Source organism: Python bivittatus, unplaced genomic scaffold (assembly GCF_059951505.1).
Source record: "Python bivittatus isolate LINGU-HERP-01145 unplaced genomic scaffold, Pbiv_v1 ctg000480_np1212, whole genome shotgun sequence".
NCBI lineage: Eukaryota > Metazoa > Chordata > Lepidosauria > Squamata > Pythonidae > Python > Python bivittatus.
Genome location: NW_028277075.1, coordinates 85,400,189 through 85,421,127, shown reverse-complemented (window position 1 = coordinate 85,421,127; position 20,939 = coordinate 85,400,189). Strand labels below are relative to the sequence as shown.

At 38.2% G+C, this 20,939-nt stretch overlaps 1 protein-coding gene across 2 annotated transcripts in view; it reads left to right on the top strand.

Annotated features, from left to right (window-relative positions):
• ESYT3 (extended synaptotagmin 3) overlaps nucleotides 1-20,868 on the top strand; it is a 51,147-nt gene extending 30,279 nt beyond the window's left edge. Inside the window, exons 8-24 of one of the 2 annotated variants that reach the window (XR_015797185.1) lie at nucleotides 401-521; nucleotides 1,376-1,549; nucleotides 2,730-2,812; nucleotides 4,171-4,219; nucleotides 5,529-5,618; nucleotides 5,941-6,003; nucleotides 6,963-7,031; nucleotides 8,494-8,559; nucleotides 10,718-10,804; nucleotides 11,959-12,108; nucleotides 14,505-14,986; nucleotides 16,465-16,563; nucleotides 17,688-17,819; nucleotides 18,710-18,815; nucleotides 19,160-19,209; nucleotides 20,089-20,193; nucleotides 20,696-20,868. Coding sequence is in view for 1 of the 2 variants with exons in the window: in XM_088146474.1 (XP_088002600.1) it covers nucleotides 401-521; nucleotides 1,376-1,549; nucleotides 2,730-2,812; nucleotides 4,171-4,219; nucleotides 5,529-5,618; nucleotides 5,941-6,003; nucleotides 6,963-7,031; nucleotides 8,494-8,559; nucleotides 10,718-10,804; nucleotides 11,959-12,108; nucleotides 14,505-14,986; nucleotides 16,465-16,563; nucleotides 17,688-17,819; nucleotides 18,710-18,815; nucleotides 19,160-19,209; nucleotides 20,089-20,125 (1,858 nt within the window). In the remaining variant the exon portion in view is untranslated. Of the gene's footprint in view, nucleotides 1-400; nucleotides 522-1,375; nucleotides 1,550-2,729; nucleotides 2,813-4,170; nucleotides 4,220-5,528; nucleotides 5,619-5,940; nucleotides 6,004-6,962; nucleotides 7,032-8,493; nucleotides 8,560-10,717; nucleotides 10,805-11,958; nucleotides 12,109-14,504; nucleotides 14,987-16,464; nucleotides 16,564-17,687; nucleotides 17,820-18,709; nucleotides 18,816-19,159; nucleotides 19,210-20,088 lie in introns of both variants that reach the window. The other variant, XM_088146474.1, reaches the window with a different exon arrangement.
• Nucleotides 20,869-20,939: the final 71 nt, after the last annotated feature.

The following is a 20,939-nucleotide window of genomic DNA, read 5'->3' as shown; positions in this document are numbered from 1 at the left end:
TTGCCAAGAAAACTGCAGGGACTTGCCCAGGCAGTTGCCAGGAGTCAAGAGCAACTTGAAGGCATAAAATAATAGGCATAACTAAATCAGGCTTATCTGCACATCAGTAAATAACCTTGTTTTACTAAGTTTTCTTCTTCAGTCAAGCTGTTCTGTCCTAAATGATTTACCTGTTTCTAACAAAAGGTCCTAAACTATCAGGCTGAAAGAAAACATGAGTGTGCACCCCCCCTACTCCCCCTTCCCCCGCATCCCAAAGCACTTGCTGGACAACAAACCTTGGCAGTCTGCTAAGATGGAATCTACAAATAATGCAGGAGACACAAGCTCAACAGAGCAGTTTGACACACATACACTCTTCCATTTTGTTTTAAATAAAATGTGTCCTTTATTATTTCAGTTTATTGTCAGACTCACTCATTCAAGATCTCATTGCTACCCGGCTGGTGTTGCCAAACCGAATCACAATCCCATTGAAAAAGAACATGAATGTTGCTCAGTTGCGGTTTCCTATACCACGTGTAAGTTTGAGGACAGAGTTGTGTTTTGAAAACTTGTTAGTGAGGCATCTGGCTCAAAGTATACAAAAAGAAGCCTTCTAAAAGAATGAGGCCTACCCCAGCTTGTTTGTTCTTCCAGACACCTGCCATGTTGTGATGCCTGTTATAAGGTAGAAAGAGAGATTGCAAGCTTAACTCCATGCTTGTATTTGAATCAGCACAGCAGAGAGAAAGCTATAGGGCAAAGATTTATCTTTCTGTCTTAACTAACAGTTGGAACTTGCCTGTTCCTCTGTCTTCTGCCCTCTTCTCCAACCAAAATACCACACAAAACCTTAGAAGTTTTGGGAAAGCTTTCTTTTGCTAAAAAAACTTCCTGGTTTGGAGAGAATTTTTGAGCAGACAACAGGCTTGGCAGGAATCAGGTCAGAATGAATGAATGAATGCTAAGGCTCAGTAAAGAATATGTGGTAGACTTGTAGTTAATGCAGGTTTATTTTGGTAATCCATTTCTTGATTTCATAAGATTGCAAACAGGCACTCCTCCCCCCTTCACTAGAGAAAACTCTTCATAACCTAAGATGTAAAAGACTTCTTCCTTGAGGCAAGGAAAGGAAACCAATTGGCCTTTTTCCTTATCCTCCACAACAGGAGGCTTATGATAAAAACAAAATGCAAAATAACAAAATAGATTCTTGTAATAAAGTTAAATGTACTATTGGCAAATCTCATGTAAGTTGTTTCTGTGGGTTGTGGTTAGAGACATTCACCACTGTCCTTAATGTTATGTTGACAATAGTATAGAAAAGAGAGATCCCCTGGTGAACAAATGTTCTAAATAATATTTAACGATTGTATGAATTTATGTTTTCAAGGGAGTCATAAGAGTATATCTTTTGGAAGCTGAAAATCTTGTTCAAAAAGACAACTTCCTTGGGGCAATCAGAGGCAAATCGGACCCTTACGCACTCCTTCGAGTTGGCCTGGTGCAGTTCCGGAGCAAAACAGTACAAAGAGACCTGAATCCCATCTGGAATGAAATGTTTGAGGTAACACTTCTTCTTGCATGCTTAAAAACAAAATGCTGAGAATTATTTGCAATAGTCCACCACTTCCTGCATCTGCTGCGGCAGATTTGAGATGGGGCATATTTCCAAGAGTGTGAAGGAGAAAAGGGGAAGAAAAAAATAAATTGTTATGCAAGTCCACTCACGTAATGCTGGATCGGGCCCTAATGCTGAAACAGCTGGTGGTTGTGTCTGGAGTTTTGCATATACTAGGAATAATTCTATATACGCCTGCTCGAAAGTAAGTCCCACCGAGGTAGGGGAGGTTTTTTTCTGGTAAGTGAATATAGGAATACAGTCCACATTAATGTATTTTTAAAACTAAATGTCTTCTAAAAGACCTTTTGTTTCTGTAAATACTTTGAGTAAAGAATAAATCGAGTGACTGAGGAAACAGTATTTCAGTACGAATATGCGACCTAATACTCTTCAGATATTCTGACCACAACTCCCAGAATCCCTGAATGTCAGCCATTTTGCTTAGCGTTTAGGGGAGCTGAAGTCCAAAGCACCCGAAGGGTATTACAATATATGTCTGGTTGCCAGCAAGAGAAATGGATTAATTGTTAACTAATTTACAGGAGTAAACAGTTTACTGGGATAACTGTAAACTAATTTACAAACGAAAAAAACCATTCCAAATATTGTTCCCTTTGTCCTGATGTGTTTTAAAGAAACTGAGAGTAAGGCTGTCTGAAGGGGCTTTTCATGAAGTTTTTGGAATTACTATAGTAATTTCTCTTGAAAAGGCTTTCCAATGAAACCAGTTAGTATAATAAACTGAACAATATTTGAAAGAGCTTTTTGTTGTTGTTTCACCGGGGAGCCTGCTTATGCATTAATGGTTCCTGCACCTTTTTTCCCCTTGTAATACTCCTTTGAATTCTGTCTCAAATTGCACCTTGTTAAACTACATGATACACTTCACCTATTCTCAATTTAATTGATTATCAAGAATGTGAGGAGGAACTTAATTTTCTTCCACCGCTTCAGTTCGAGTGTGTGTGGCAATGCAAGTAACTTCAGAAGAACTGGAAGACTTTTAATTTAATGCCCTACAACAGAAGAGGTGGAAGACTTTTTACGTACATAGTGGCATTTCAAGAACAATAGCTCCTAGCTGTTCTCTTTTGTTATTTAATTTTTCTTTCACTCATTTCAGTTTGTTGTTCATGAAGTACCCGGCCAAGATCTAGAAGTAGACCTTTATGATGAAGATCCAGATAAAGATGACTTTTTGGGCAGGTAAGGAATACAAATTTCCTCTTGTATGTGTTTAATGTTATGTTGTATCTTTTTCTGCCATGTGGCAGCTTAGAGCCAGTGGAATTGGTATGGTCATTTCCATGCATTCCAAAACAGCAGACAGTTCTGATTTTTGTATAACTTTTCTGAATGCAGGTGGACCGTTACACATTTGAATGCTCCTGCTTCAAAAAAAGTCATAAAAAAGTACAGTGTTGGGGAAAATTAGTTCTAGCCCATCTTCTAATCTGCTGATTTTTAAAACAAGCACAACAAATTTTTGATGCAGAAAATATCGATTCCCCCAATGTGCATTGTACAGTCCCAAGAAGAATTATACCTTTTACTTTTTAATGTATATATTGCAGTGTTGTCCAAACTTGGCCACTCTAAGATGAGTGGACTTCAATTCCCAGAATTCCCCAGCCAGCCATGCTGGCTGGGGAATTCTGGGAGTTGAAGTCCACTCATCTTAAAGTGGCCAAGTTTGGACAACACTGATATATTGCATATTGGAGATGAGCCCAAATGGTACTTTTTCATGTCACATTCTGCTCTAGAATAGAGTCAGTAGAAGGAGGGTGTGGTGCAGGGTGGGTAGGGGAGACTTACCAGAGTGACTTGCAATCTCCCATGCCAGCTTCCCCATTAACTTTGCTTGTGCGAAGCCAGCAGGGAAGGTTGCAAGTGGTGATCACATGATGGTGGGGGCCCTACAACAGCCATAACTTCAGGGACCAGTTGTAAGTCTGTTTTTTCAGCACTGTAGTAACTTCGGTCACTGAACGAATGGTGGTAACTCAAGGACTATCTGTAATATAAAACCTAAGCAAACCAGAACCTTGCTCAACTTGAGAGTTACTCATGGACTGGGCTGTGGTTTCAAAGCAGTGCTTTGAAATATAAATATCCAATAGAAATATGCAGCACAATTAGGTTTCATAAGTGAAGAAGCCACTCTAGAGAGCTCCATGTTTTTTGAGCCTATGCATATTGACATTGATTGAAGAAGAACAATCTCAGTTATTATTTGTCTACAGAAAGCTTACTTTATAATTTGTAATGTTGAACTAGGCTCAGAATCAAATAACTTCCTTGAGAGCATTCAGTTCTTAGAATCTACCAGAGCACTCTCTTTCTATTAAAATCTGCTCAGATTGGAAGCCAGAATATTTCATGGAACTCCAGGAGATTCTATGATTTATAAGAAAATCACAGTTCAGTGTGAGGTGCAGTAAGATCAGAAGCATCTGAACACTATGAACCTCCATTGCAGCATATGGTACCTATTAATTACAAAAACAAATACAGCTATCCCTGAGGGTTTTGTTTGTGTGACTTCCTGTATTTTTTCACAGCTTGCTTATAAACCTTGCAGATGTGATGAAAGACAGAATTGTTGATGAGGTAAGATTTGTTTTGGGCTTTACACATGTCATGGTGTTTCTTGAAAGGCATCCATATTTTATGAGTGGCTTATCAACAATAAAAACAGAAGGTTTTACCAAATGTAAATGCTAAGTAGGACTATTTTTTCATTTCAGGCATGTGAGTTCTCAGTGCTATTTTGAGAAATTAGAAATGTTTGCCTAGGTTGTGAGATAGGACAGTAAAAATATTGTAGAGAGTCTTGGAGTATCTCCACAGATTATTAGTTTTGTGGTGGCATAGGTTTTCAAGGGAAATTTCATTACATGCATGGACACTGAGGGTTTGTGGCACCACAAGTATGTACTGTATGTGTACAAGTATACATATCAAATGGTGCAGGAACCGTTGCACCCTAGAGTAAATGAGTGCACATGTAATGAAATAATTACTGATCTTATTCCGCTTGTTGATAGGCTAAGTGGATCAATTAGCATTTTGAGAGTTTTTAAATCTAGGAGCCATTTGCTCTTGAGTAAAACCTGGAGGGCCCGGCTAGGTTGCAGCTGTCAGCCCTTCAGGATAGACCAGATCAGGAAACAGACTCCACAGGAAGACAGGAAGAACTCTACTTTATTAAGATAGGCTACAATAGCAGAATCTTACAGGCCTGATTGTACTTTACCTCTCCTCCCTCTTATACCCCATTGAATCAGGGAGGGGTCTGCCTAAACCCCTTCCAAATACTATCTTGTTTCCCAGGAACAGGAATGTTGGAACATTTCAGCTCCTTCTTGCTTTTATAAAGGTTCTTGCCTGTTTCCCTCAGAGTCATCTCCCCAATTCTTTACAGCATCTGACTTTGGCTTTCAGGATAAACTAAGCAGCACTGCAGGGTTTTTGGGTGGGCTGCAAAGCTAAGGAAACATTGTTGGGAAAAGAGGTTGGGACAAGCCTCTTTCATATCAAAAAACTATATTGATGTGTCTAAGACATTACCACGAGTCAAACTTGACAGAGACTTTCTAAAAGCTGGAGGACCATCCTTTCCTCCTGCAGAATTAAAATAATTTGAGTACTGTCAGTTATTTATTGTAGAATTAAATGCCATCTGTATTTCAAATTAGAGCTGATTGTGCCTCAGTAAACAGCAGTCGTGGTTTTCTCTTTTCCAGCTGAACAAATACAGTTAAAAAGAATCAGGTTTTTAAGGTGTATCATCTCAAACTAGGCCCAGTAAAATGCCAAGATAAATGAGTTCCTGAATTTCTCCTTGTATGCAGATTAACATAAAGATGCAACTTATGTTTAATTCTGGCATTGATGTGGTTTCTTTCTCTTTGTGAAGTGGTTTCCCTTGAGCAAGATAGCAAGTGGGCATGTCCACTTAAAGCTCGAGTGGTTTTCTCTGGTCACCAGTCAAGAGAAACTTAGTGAGGTGAGTGCTTTGTGAGGCTTGAGAAGAAATGTGTGCTCCAAAACAGCTGAAAGAATGCAGAACAAAGAGATTGCCCGGGGTGTCTGCCTTCTTGTGTAATTTCTTGTGGCAGCTGTATTTAAAGCATTTCTGTGGCAAATGTAATTTGCATTGATTGGGCAGGGTTTGCAGCTCTGTGGCATTTGGGGTAATGTTGCACTATTGAGTAATGTTCATATTCCCTAGCTGTTGGGTGACAGAGAACTATGAGGGCTTGAAATATTTGTGGTGTTCACATCTGCGTGTTAATTTTGTGGGGGGTTCTTTGTTTGCTTGTTTTTAGGATAGGAATGGTCTTGCCACTGCAATTCTCATAGTGTATTTGGACAGTGCTCTAAACCTTCCTGTAAGTAAAAACATTTTCACATATCCTCTGGCTACACAGAAGTAAATGTTTCCACAGTCTGTATGCTTGCTATTTGTACAAGATGTGGTTTGCAGTGGATGCAGTAGTTTCTCTGCAAAGCATACCCATGTAGCTGACATAATTGCTAATTCCAACCAAAATTGGAATTAAATGCATGGCACCTATACATATGTAATGAAAAATGATTTGTGTGTGTAATAGTTGGAAATCAGTGTTTCAGAAGACAAGGCAGAGAATCAGTGCTAGTTGATTAGCAGGACAACAAGATGAAGAAGGCTGCAAAGTCTCACAAAATTAACTGAGCTTTATATGTTTTTCAGAGACCCTCCAAATGTTGCTGATTTACCACTCCCTGCATTCCTGATTATTGACCGTGCTACCTGGGACTGCTGTTAGTTGTAGTTCAGCAACTTTGAGAGAGTCACAGGTTGCCTACTTTGTCCACAATATATATAAGCAGTCTTGAATCTCCTAACTTTACTAAAATTCGCTTCTGCCACTTGCTGTTTCCTATAATCCAAATTTCAGCTTTATTTCTTTGGTAGAACAACTTTTTTTCCTGCTAGATATTTATTCCTGCTAGTTTTTTCTAGCTGTCTTCTAAGATTCCCATTGCTGGCAACATTAGTATGCCTTTGATTCCTGATCAATATTGGCCTGTTTTATTATTTTTAGGACTGCCCTTCAGTTGATTTATTAATTTTGAAAACATATTAAGTTTAAAAGGATAAAAATAAATTAAAAGCAGCAGAAACTCAAACAGGACCATAAAATATAAAGGCCATCAACCCAGATAAAACAGATCAGATAGAAAATAGTCTGCTTAGTACTGAAATTACAAAAATCCTAGGTAAAACATTTGGGGGAAGCAGTCCTACACTATCATGTCACTTCACTTTTTAAAATTCCTTTTTTATTCCTTTTTTTTCCTAATATAGAAAAATCAATTGGAATATTCCAGTGGTGAATATGGAGCAAAGAAATACAGAAAAGACAGATATCTCAAGGTAAATGCCCCTTATTTCTGAGTGTTTAAAATGGGTATTGAACTGAATACATTATGGATGATTTAATAAATTCTAGAAGGTATTTAAAAAAAAACCAGGGGTATTAAATGCAAAAATGGTCAAAGAGGCACTTTGGGAATACAATAGATTGGCCAAGCTGTATGAGTTACAACGATGTTTGGTACAGCTTCAGGTGAAGATTCCAATTCTGTGCCAGCCACCCCACTGTCTGAAAAATCTAATTTTGGCAGTTAGCTATGGCAGGTTGTAAACATTCATCTGTACAGATGACCCACTTACCCACCATTGCTCACATTCACATGCTCATTGTTCACATTCAGCTCAGCTGAAGTGGGCTGAGCTGTCAGTCTGTTCTCCCCCTTGCTTTGCCCCTGAGCCACATGTCCAAAAGGGGCAAGTTGGCCTCTGTTGCACTGTAAATAGACTGGAGAGGGTCACAGCCTGTCCATTTCAGATTATTTGTTTGAAATAAAACTGCACAGTATGTAGGAACAACGTTGAAACAAAGATTAGGCAATATATGGGGTTTTGTTTTGTTTTGTTTTGTTTGTGGCATTTTTCTGTGAACAGAAACATCAGAAACTCAAGCATAGGGTAGAGTGGTGGGAGCCTGTGGTTGGTTATTGTGGCATCCTGGGAGGATGATTGAGATGCCAGGTTTTTAGTTTTGGTTTTATGGTTTTTGTAGTTATATTGTTGTGAAGAGATGCCCAGAGCTGTGTCCTAAGATGGGCAGCCATGCAAATCTTTTAAATAAATAAATAATTTTCAAAACTCAGCAACTGCTTCTCAAATTATAAGATAAAGGTAAAATCATTGCACAGTTGAAGAAATAACAACTCTGGTTATCCATGTTACTAGATTAGGTTTAGACAGGTGATGTTTATCAAGGCTTCAATGTCCCATCATCGTAATGCAAATATAATCTGCAATTTAGTCATATTCTACTTTCAACTTTCTTAACTGGTTTTCTCACACTGTCCTCTGGTTTAAGACATAATTCAGCTCCACCACCCAAATGTGATCAGATCTATGGGACTACAGTTTCCATTATCCCCAAAATCCAGGTATTTACCAGCATGGTTGGGAATGAATAGAGCTGTCATCTGGCACATCTAGATGATGCCAGATTCAGGAAGAGTAACACAGTAGGGGGCATTCAACATATTTGCAGTAAAAAAGCAGCAATATTGATAATTGTTTACTGTGTACCATACTCAAATTCTAGCTCAAAATGTGGACATTCTAATTTGACCATAGCCAAGAATTAATGCTGGATAGCATATAAGTACTAAATTCTGATTCATGTTAAGGCTTCTAACCCGTCTTCCAATCTTTTGAAACATTCAAGTAAATGTTATCCTATCTCTCTTTGCATTCTCTTGTGAATTTTATCTTGCTATTAATACTGTCTTTTACTTCAAAATTGTAAATACAACAGAAGATAGAAAGAGAACCTTCTTCCTTTGTCCTACTCACAGTGGGCAACAAAACTCACAGAAGCAAGGTAATGGACATGATCTTCTTTTTCATAAGGTAGAAATGAGTTTGCAGTAGCAAAGTTCTGAAAAATTGTTTTAAAAGTACCAAAGACATTTTTAAGATAGAGACTGGGGAACCTGTGGCCCTTCAAGCACTGCTGAATAGCCCCAACAGCCTAGGTAGCATGGCCAAAACTGAGAAGTGCTGGGAGATGGAGTTCAGATTTCCAAAGTTCAAAGCAATAAAAAACAATGCTTGGTGCATATAAATGCTTGGCCCACTATGGACTGATGTCTGGTCCCTACATGCTAAAGCAATACTATATGTATTTAACAGAATTGCTGTAACAGAAATCTCCATGTTGAGTTCATTTTTAATCATGAAAGAGCTAGAGAGAAACTTTGTAAATAAATAAAATAACCTTCCTGCTGTGCTGTAAATAATTTTGCAAGAAGAGATTGAATGAGAACCTCAGTCCTGAGAACCATACATGGATTAAAAAAGTACACTTGCTTTGTTTTGTTTTTTTTTGTTTTGTTTTTTAAAAGCTCAGTGTTTCCAAATGGCAGAGCAAGGTGACACCTCGAGGGTTTTCTGCTTTGAACTCAAATTAGCAGATGATTGAGTGCTTGCGACTGTGTGACTGCACTTGCATCCACTGAGAACTTTTGAGAAGACCCTTGCTGGATTAGATTAGAGGGCCCTCAGTCCAACACCCTACTTAAAGCCCAAGTGTTGGGAAGCTCTTTTGACATACAAAGTAATAAAGAGAAGAGGGAGAAGCTTTGTACTTGTTGTATCAAATACTATATGTATGGTCTGTAAAGAACTTGAATATAATGCCACTGCTCTGGATTAATACTACTGGAACTCTGTATAATCACTCAGCAAATATTTGATCACCCTTCTCACAAGTATGGTATTCATCTTTAAATATATGTGCTGCACTTGCTTTCCTTGAGCTCTGTTCTGAGAGCTGTTAGTGCATCCAGGCGCTAAATAATCCCTCATTAACGTGGCCCTTGATTTTCCCCTGCAGACATTACATTGGCATGGTAGACAGGGGCCTTTGCTCCTGAGCCAGCAACAAGGTGACTGAAGGGCCTGCCCTGGATTGGATGGCGGGGGTGGATTCCAACCTGTCCTTTGAGCTGTTCTTCAGAAGCAGCCTTTGATGCAGAAAATTATCATTCCTAAAGGGATGGAAAGGGGACGCCCTATTGCTCCATTTTAAATTCAGGATTAATTCATCTGGACTCAGGATCAACTGTGCCCTTGTTAATGGTGTATTTAAAACCTGCTGCACAAGTGACAAAGACCTTCCTTCTCCCTCAGGGTCAAAGTAAGGCAGCTCGCTCAGACTGTCAATTACCCAAGGATTACTCGATTGTCAGATTTCAGGATGAATATTTAGTATTCTGTTGTGGATCTGCTAGGCAGAAAACAATTCTTCGAATAGCTCCGGTGAAAGCATATAAACTGGTAGTTGGGGTGGTTGATGTATAAAGCATGGGTCATGTCTCCTTTGGGCAAGAGAAGTGGTGAGCTTCCAGATGTTGCTGAACTGCAACTCCCAGCATTCCGCCATATTAGCTAGGACTCAGGGAGTTGTAGTTCCGTAAACCTGGCAAACCAAATATTCCATCCTGCTAAGAGAACACTTAAGGCTCTATACCAGTGATGGTGAACCTATGACACACATGTCAGAGGTGACATGCCACATTTTGGGTGACACGCCAGGGTTCACCAACACCTGATAACAACTTTTCTCCCTATTTGAGTTACAAAGTAACTGAGTTTGTTTTACTCGTATTCCATTTTTGTAACTATTTGACATTTCTTTATATAATACAGAGCACCACACATGATTGGACTGTATATTTTTTTTAAATGAATGACTACATAAAGAATTGTTTCTCTTTTGTTGGGGGCGGGGTGTGACATGCCAGCAGAGTCAAGTTAGGCATTTTCTGAATTTTTGGCACACTGAGCCCAAAAGGTTCGCCATCACTGCTCTATACACTTTGAAGCATGTTCCACTGAAGCCAGGGAAACTGAGCTGATTTGAGTGCAGAATAGAGCAATTCTATGCATGTCTAATCAGAAGTGTGCCTTTGTGAATGCAGCCTAAACCTGTTTGATCTAATGTCCAGATGTCATTTCTGGTTTTCTTACTCAAACAGACTTGTAATTTCACTAAGGATCCGGCGTGGAGGCAGGCATTCACTTTCTTTGTCCATAGTGCTCCATCGCAGTCTCTTCATTTGGAGGTCAGTTTGTTTCCTTCTTTCTCTCCCTGGTAAAGTAGCAGAGTTGGGATTTATTTTTTTGTATGTCTTCTGTGCTCATGTCCATCGTAAAAAGAGGAGGAGACTGTTGAGTGTGGATTTTTTTTTATTTTGTATATCTGACCAAAATTCAAGATATTTCTCAGTGTGTCTGACAGTGCCAGTAGGTTTCATACGAACTGTTTCCAGTGGATTGCTTGCTTGCTTGCTTGCTTATTCATTCATTCATTCATTCATTCATTCATTCAATCAATCAATCAATCAATCAATCAATCAATCAGTCAATCAACCTATGGGAACAGTTCCCAGTAGAAAAAGCATTTACAGATGAATCATTTGCAGTGAAGAATTAAAAGATACAACTTAGTAACACTATGACTGGTTTGGTCAGGACATTCCAAAATGTGGGTATTTATTTGTCCATTTTGTCTCCTCTGTGCTTTTTTGGTAAAAAAAAAAAAAATGCATTTATGATATGATTAGAAATGTTTTTAATGAGCACCTTTCCAGCCAGTAAGGCAGACTTTCTCACACCATATTCTTCAGGACCTACTGTAAATCTGGGTCACCTATGAAAATATGGATCAATTTTACAAGCAAATAGCCCATATGTCTATGCATTATCAACTGTGGAGTTTGGGGCACTTTTGTGAAAATTTAAGTTGCAGGATCAGTAGAGTGAGATAGCATCAAAGATATCATGTTGCACCATGGCTCACCCTAGTCTTATGCGTGGTTATTTATTTGCCTTGTTTTTGAAGCTTTTCTCCACTGCCTTCATGCCTTATATTGACCGAATGAGTAGTTAAGTAAGCTTTGAATGCTTTGTTAGCTTTCTAGCTGCTCAGATATAATTGATTCTTCTCTTATTATTAGAGCTCCCCTACCATGACCATTAGCTTTTTCTCATCTATTATAAAAGTTAAGGTGGTCATAAAGAGTTTTAAATAGCCCAGTTAATTGCTGAATTTCCGCTCAATATATCTTGTCTAAATACTGTACTCCCATGTCAAATGGAGAAATTGCTGCTGATTTGCATAATGGTGGTATACATGATCTGAAAAGGGAGGGTTTAAAATACTACCAGGACTCACTGGTCTTGCCCATTTACACTGCCTCTGTTTTCCTTGGTCTAGATCAAAGATAAGGATCGGGAGAATGCCCTTGGGACTTTGGTGATTTCTCTTGCTCGTTTATTAAGGAATCCTGAGATGACACTTGAACAAAATTTTCAACTGGATCATTCTGGTGTGGACAGTTCTGTTAAGCTGAAAATTGTGCTGAGAGTAAGCTTAGCTTTCTTCTATTCCCCCCCCCCCGCCCCCACTGTAGTTCTTCCTGTTCTTAGTGGAAAAAATTGTTCTGCATTCCTGAAAGTAATTAATATCCTTTTCATCCTATGAAGTAAGGCACAATGATAGCCTGATCATCAGATTTAATAAACTAATAATTTGACTAAGTATTTCTCCTAAGTATAATGAGTCTTGGAGAACTATACTGAAACCAAACCTATGTCATATATAGGTTTGTATTATCCATGCCAAATGGATTATGAATTTGAATGCATCAAAGGTATCACTTGATCTTGTCTCTGTAAGTAAGTATAACATTATGTAGGTGGAGTATTTGTTCATATCTAGGGTGGCATCTTAGCAGCTGATAATTCTTCCCTGGGTCTTACAGAACACTTTCCATCTGAACTTATTTGAGTAACTGATCTTAGTTTTTACAAGCAAGCAGTAATTCTGAATAAATTTACAGTATTTTTAATTAAAAACAAAAAAACAGATAATACATTTTTGAACCTTGGCTTGATAAGGGATTGATGCAAATGCTGCATTAATCACCTACATGTCTGAATGCTTGTACGTTAAATGTAATTTATAGACTCTGATTTATATTTTTCAGATGTTAGGGTTTACAATAAGCAAAGCTGGGCTGAAGCACAATATGAGCTAGGGAGCTACATATTGTGTTTAGAGTTTTCCTAAAAAGTGCCAGATTCTAATGTTTTCTGGTGTTTGCATTCCTTTCATGAATGTCATTTCTTTATATTACTAATAAATACATATTAATTATATAAATAGAGGAAATGGTCTGCAGGAGAAGCAGCAGAGAGGAAAGGAACACTTCAGTCTCCTATTTCCTCACCTCCCTTAACATTTTTAAGACTAAATTACTGCATGTCAGAAGTCATAATCCTAAAAAATGCACCTTAAATCTATTGACGTCCAGAGCCCAAGAAGATGGTCATTAGGGGCATCTTAGCGATAATGCAGAATAGTTGGCTAAATAGCTTCCAAGTCATGTGTGGAAAACAGTTCTTAAATAAGGTAAATGATCAATTTTAAAAAATGGAATTTCTTATCTTGAATATATACATCATCAGTTTAATATATTTTAAAATAGAACATTTTCTTTTCCAGAAGATGGGTTTTGAATTTTGAAAGAATAGCCAGGTGGTTTAGGAACAGAAATCTCACATATTTTCAAAAGAATAGTCTTAAGTGGATATGTGATAGATACATTTCCAACGTATGATTTGCATTCTTTCCCACGAGAGCAATTAAATGGGAATTGGTTTGAAGACAACAGCACATATCACCTGGGTCCAAATTGTTTCTGAGTTTATTTGTATGCTGACTCAGTGACATTACACAACAGTTTACAATGATCTCGCTTTCATACTTAATAAAATAATTCCTGCTATTGCTAAAAAAAATCATAAATGGGAAGAATTATAGCAACAATGATTTCTACCATAATAGAACAGTTGCCTGTATCAATCCAGTATCAAGGCAAAATCTCTGCAAAAATATCTGATGAAGTAATTAAGTATGGCATCATTTGAAGGAAATAACGTCTACGTAAAGACCTACCTTTTACTACAGGCACAGATATTCCACTGAAGTAAAAAAAAAAAAAATACCACCCTTCAATGTAAAGAACAAAAAGCTATTAAGATTAAACAGTAACTGTGTGCTATCAAGACAATTGTAGCCTTTGCACAAGTACAACAGTGAGGTGCGAATGTCCAAGAACGTTAAGCTGTAAACACCGCACATGCTATATTCCATACTCATATGTGGGACACAGGAATCCTGTGATTTTTCAGTCACTGTGTTGACTGGGGGGGTGACACCTCCCCTTTTCTAGGATCAGCAGGTAAAGACCTTCCACTTCTTAGCTAAATTCCCTGGAATGTGACTAGAAGAGACTCTGCCTTCAGAGAAGGCCGTGCCTCTTTTTCAGGCGGAAGGCCACACTTGGTCCTTGAATGGGGTAACAAATGGGGTGAGCCCGTCTCTTGGCTGTACTAACAGTGGATATTTGTTGTATGTTTTTGTCTGGTTGCTATTTTATGTTGTTTATAGTTTTAGCTTATGGTTTTTATTTTGTTTTTAATTGTTAGCCACCCAGTCATGCAACTGAGATGGGCGGCCATACAATAACAAATGAATGAGCAAATAGATAAAGACCATAGTGCAATATATTGATGAGGCCAAGACAGGAACTACATTTTATTTATAATTAACACAATTACTTGCTATGTATTAATACTTTTCTCATTTTCTCACACTGAACATTAACATTTTGGTAGCAATTTTGAAGGCCTTCTGCAGACTCCGCTTTTTATTAATGATTAGTAATGGTCATGCCTAGCTTCATTTTTCTGCTTTAGGCTCTGGAGATAGAGGTCCCTGATTCAGAAAACACCAATAATGGGGTTAATGCCTTCAAACAAGTTCCTATCTCAGCCACAGAACAGGATGAGAACCAAAACAAGACACAGCTGCCACCGCCTCGTCCTCCTCCTCCTCCTCCACCACCACCACCACCACCACTAGAAGTGCCCAAGGCAGTCCAGGGGAACAAAGAATCTGCTGTGCCTGAATCCAAAGAAGACAAGCAGGAGAGCAATGCTAACTCTAATATAAATGAAAAATGGTCAGAGCCCATTGTTATAGAGGCAGTTGCTGGAATTAATGAACAAGGAGTTACAGGTGGCTTGGACCCCAAATCCTTGACACCTCCACAGACCATTCAAGTACCCCCAACATTGCCAGCTCTGCAGAGACTCCAGATTGCCCCCAGCATGGCATCTCTAGGCACTGAAGCCTCTTCAGTGATGGATGTAACTTGCAGCAATCTGAACCTCAATAAGTAAGTCAGACTGAACATTAGCTGGGTATTCTATTTCACAATTGTATTCAGTAACACAAAGCTGACCTAGCTAGGCTAAATAGTTGCTTCACTCTTACCTTAATAATTTATAGTATGGAAAATAGGTAGGGTCAACCCCATATGACAGATTAGAATATTTGTGCTTAAATTGTAGATGTGCATTATGGAAAAATTAAAGTTCCTAGATATGTCTCTGTAAATCTGTATCAACTCACAGTCCCATATGGAAGGGCTTGTATTTCTTAAGATCTGGTCTTGGGCTAGAATAGAACTGGGCAACCTTTTGTTGGCGGCGGCAACATTATGGTTTTTGTGGGGAAAGAACTACAGTGGGTGGAGTTATGATACAAAGTGAGTGGGACCTTGTGTTGTACATGGAAGGGGCTGCTACTTTTCTTATATTTTCTGGGAGATAGGTCCTTCACTGTAATTTTCAGGTATTTCCCATTTCAGAATTATGGGAAATGCAATAGTGCAGCTGAAGAGCCACAGGTTGCTTATTTCTGGAAGACAGCAACATAGTTAAAGATTATTTTACAATTAAAATTATGGTTCAGTATAAGATACTGGACAGAATAATAATTAATACAGAGCTCTAAGAGAATAGTTCCTCTAGAACTGTTGGGCTACAATTTCCATCGCCACCATCCAACATTGCCCATGCAGGTTGGAGGTGATGGAAGTAGTAGTTCAACAAATGTAGAGGGCATTAGGCTATAGAAATGCAACTACGTTTCCAGGACTGGTGCCGTGGTAACTATGCATCCTATATTTTTCTGTGTAAATGCTCTTGATATTCCATGGTTAGAATTTTACTTATTACTTTATTTTACTAGGCTTATATGCTATATCCTCAACCGAGTTAGAGTGGCTTACAATACAATCATAAATAAATGAGATTAAAAGAGCAAAACTAGCCAACGATCAGCAATTATACCAAATCAAATATTCCTATGCTGAGGAATCATAACCCCATATAAATATCTACTCTTCCACAACACATATCCCTTTCAAATCATCTTCCCCTCAAAGGTCTGTTGAAATAACCAGGTTTTAATTGCTTTGCCTAATCCCAGAAGAATATATACTACTGTGACTAAACCTTTTTCTTTTAATATTAGTTTGGCTTTGAAATATACTGAAACACACCAGAGAGAGAAATGAACTGCCACAACTACCAAGAGATATGTCTTAGTTGAAACACAGAATGCCTCTTTTGGGGAATGATTTAAAGTCAGGTTAGCTTGTGTACAATAAAATACACATCTCTTTCTTTTCTCTTTTTGATATCATTTTATTTTTTTCCTCTTTGATCTGTTTATAAAGTAAAGCAAAAAACAAATTTAAAAATTTGGCTTGTGTATGGGGATAGACTTGATGTTTGGCTTTTAGGCAAGCAGGAGGTATCCAGCTGCTTCAGTCATGAACTTCCTTTAATTAAGCCAATTACCTTGCAGTGGGACACTTCCTGATGGAACGTCTATGGGAGAGATTCACCTCACTGTTCGGTATGCTTCGTTAAGGCAATCTCTCATTGTGTTGGTCAACTCATGCAGGTAATGTTTAGCAATCTTTCTCCGTTTCTGTTCTGGGAGAAATACCATTCTTCTTAATATTTGGAATACACAGTCTCTCCTGACACACCTTGGGTATATTGGCAACTATTTAATTAATCTTTGCTTAATGGAATGAATATATGTATAGCAGTTTTACTTCCAAACTTTCTGGATTGGAGGATTCAAACAGAAACTGCCACTATTGTTGGCTGACTGTATTGTTGTTGTTGTTTAAATGTATAGGCTGCCCAACTCCCAACAATTCTGGTTTAAATCATTTAAACAAATGATTTAAAACATTAAAAACAAGACATTAAAAACAAGAAACAATGAAAAAGATGGCAGAATAATAAACCAGGTAGAAACCAAAGAAAACAGTCTGGGTTAAAAGGAGGCTTCAGTCATCCCCACCAAAGGCTTGGACAAAGAGACAGGTCTTCAGGGCCCCTTGAAACACCAGCAGATGGGAACATTCAGATCTCAGGAGGAACCTCATTCCAGAGGGCTGGTGCTGTGACAGAGAAGATGCACTTCCAGGCATTGCTTAATTGAAGAAATCTGGAATGTGCCAATTCTGCCAAATTGAATTGGCTGGGCAGATACTATGGGAGACAAGTGGTCCTTCAAGTAACCAGGCCCTATGCCACATAGGGCTTTATAGGTAACAAGCCTATAAAGGGGCCTATAGGACCTTGAATCATACCTGGAAGCAAACTGGCAACCAGCACAGCTCAGAAAGCAGAGGTATTAGGTGAGCATACCAAGGTATACCCATCAGTGCCCATGCTGCTGCATTCTGGACCAGTTGAAGCTTCCAGGTGGTCTTCAAGGGCAGCCCCATGTAATTGCACACCTTTGCCCAGTGAAGAACTGTTGTAAATTGGGTTCGATAATTCCGAGAATTGTAACAGCTTTTAGATGTTTCACTTCAATCCAGCTGAACCTTAGTAACAATTCTGTCCCAAGAATTATGTCTATTATGGGCAAAGATCCTCTAGATAGTTTTTTTTCAAATTCAAGGAAAAGATTAAATTTACAGCAAGCTTAAATTGACTGAATCTTTTCTTTAGAAGGTCTTTCTTAGTCTGTTGATTGTAAATATGCTATCATTTTCTACCCATAAGAAATTTAATATCATGCTCTCGGCACGGAGCACATCCATATGTTCGCATCTACTTGCTCCCAGACAAAAGATGGGTAACCCGAAGGAGAACTACTGTGAAGAAAAGAACACTGAATCCTCAGTATGATGAGAAGTAAGTAAATGCTAGAATGACATTTCTTCCTGCTGAAACCTAGATATTGCACCTGGTATCCCCATAATACTCATCAGGAACATGCAATATCACTAGGTGATGAAATTAGAGCTCAGTTTAAGTTTTACTTTACTGTTGGGGTCACATAGAGCTTGTCTTTGGTGCTGTTTTCAAAACATCCACTCCTGGGTGCAACCTGAAACAATCCGAGGTCTCAATGTCAACCATTTTTCTCAGATGCAAAAAGGATGCTGGAGTGATCTACCGTCTTTCTGCTTCAGAAAGAAAGATCACTATCTAGAGATTGTGCAGAAATTAAATATATGAAAATAAATAAAATATCTGATCTATTCAGATGACCTATATAATTCCACCTGTAATCCAAGATTTTGAATTTGAGGAATCAGATCAAATCAAAACTTTATTACAATCATTGCCCAGAAATCCAATATAATAAATAAAACTGATACACGATAAAACATTCAACAATTTTCATATGAAAGCAAGGTTACCTCTGCAGTTAGTTATTCAGTCCTCTGAGGGCAACTTTACCATGGTGTATCTGTGTCATTAAGTAGCAGAACTTTGCAATGGACTAGGTGATTTTAGGACTTTTCAGCTATAATGTAATGATGGTTGGAGTAGCCAATCTTAAATCAGAATAACAGGCATAACCTAGAAAAACATGCTTCACAGATTCAGTCACATCTGATCTAATCTATGTGGGCATTGCCTCTGCAATCTAGAAGGTTTTGGAATTTGAGAGTGTGTTGCATATTGGAAGTATTTTTTCTAATTGCTTTTTTATTGTTTTGGTAAAGCTGTAACCTTTTAGTATTAGGGGATTGCTGTTTATTTAGCATATACCTATTTTTTTTACATACATTTAGATTTGAATTTTATGACACTTTGGAAGACATTAAGAAACGAGCTTTAGATATTGCAGTGAAAAACAGAAAGTCACTTATTTCACATGAAAGGAAAGAACTTGGAAAGGTAAGATGCTCTTTAAAAAGGAAAGTGAACAATTGATACTGATTGTATGAGGATAGCTCACTATTTTCTTCCCTTTCTCTCCACTCTTGTACACTTGAGATAAGAACCTTTTATACAAATTATTTAGATAATAATTATTGATTGCTAGATAACTTCAAAATGTTGCTACTCTATTAGAGTGAAGGTATCTAAAAGAATGTGGAGAGGTAGAAACAGCAGTACTGTGTTATGAACTTGCTTGGCAGTTTTATACTTGGAAATACACTTTATTTTTTTTAAACCATGTGCTTGCAACTCAAATATTTAATTAAGCAGGTTAACAATTCTGACTTTTCCTTTTAAAGGTGCTGATTGACTTATCAAAGGAAGATCTAGTCAAGGGCTTCTCTCAATGGTATGTTTGAATGTTCGGCGTACAAAAAGGTAGCGACGTAGTCTGTGAAACAGTGCTAGATGCAATAAGAGGACTAGACATTAGATCTGGAATGTGCAGAATGGACCAAGCAGAAGGAATCATAACTGCTTGTTTCAAATACTGGTTCCTCTCCCGAAAAAGCCAGTGGAAAATCCAGGGAGGAATTGCACTTCATATATCTAGGCTGTGCTTTACAATATTTTGCCCATCTGCTTTACATGGGATTCAGCAGCAACTCAAATTTCAACCTCACTATCAGAGTAATTTTGCTATCAAGAGGATGTCAAGAACTCTAGCAAGAAGTGTGATCTATTTATGCCAGGTCAAGTTTTTAATACAAGTAGAATAGTAAGAAATGAGAAATTCGGTAGCTCTGTGGTTTAGTAATGGCCTTCTGGATAACCCAAGAAACTATGGTCTGAGTAATAGTTAAATATTACTCTCCACTACTCTTTCACCACTGTCGCTGTTTTAAAAACTTGATTTCATAAAACAAGGAGGAAACAAAATCAACCTGAAAACGTGAAAAGGCCGCAGACTTCATTGTCATTCCAAACATTTTGCTTTTAAACAGCCTGAAATGGTGATGCACATTTTGAATATTTTAGGTTAAGTGAACCTAGCTATCTGGAAGACTGTTTCTGAGCTAAGTAGGACCAATGCCGTGATTCAGCTGTACTTTATGCAGCTGGTAATCCCACCCTCAGACTGCCAGATGGTGCAACTGTGTCTAGCATAGGCAAGCTGAATCCCATTGGGAGTCTATGATTCCCTGCAGTATTGCCTTTAATTTTTTTTTAAAAAAAACTTTGTGGATGATGATCTGCTTTAGCCCATCATGCCACCTTTCTTTTACAGGTATCAGTTGACAATAACTGGACAGCCCCAGAGTTGATTCCTTCCCACCTGATCAACAGCACACTTCATGCATATTTGGAACTTTGAAGACTGCTATAAGATTTTGTAAATGTTTATACTTCAATAATGCTTAACTTATTTAATGTATTAGTACCAGTTTCTTAATTCTAACTTTTTCAGGGCTGAATTAACTTTTAATGGTAAAATTCATAACAGTAAGTATATACTTGAGGAGTTCCCCAGTTGATTGACCAAAGACACACGGGATCCTCTTCTGGATGCAGAGCACTCTGCTTTCCATATCCTCAGGCTCTGGTGACCGAGTACTGTTGCTGCTTAGTTTTACCCTCCCAGCTCTATTCCCTCACACAAAGCGCCACAAGTAAACCAGAGTCCACATCTTTTTGAAATCACATCGACAGGTATGCTAGTTTTGTTCACAGAATGTACTTTTTTGGTCTGGATTGAACCCTCTTTTTCTGGGAGGTGAGAAGGTAACAAATCCCTCATCCCTGCAGGTGCAGTGGTGGGGGGGCTCTTCCTTCAGGCAGCATTTCCTCACATTTCACTGAATCCTGTTCTAAAGGATCCTGTGGTTTTTTTTCAGATGATCCAAGGGATTAAGGAGAAAGGATGGCTGCCAAAGAGGCCAAGACTCTAGAATCCAACCATTGCCTTAAATTTTGTAGATAAAACTCAATCCAAGTTTTGCATTAATTATGCCAAAGAATATAATTCAGAAACGGTTTATTTAAACTACAGATGGAATGTGCTTTTAAAGAATAAACTATTTAAATTATGGTATAGTAGCTGCTTATAACTTATTAACTACCAATATTCCATCCTTATTA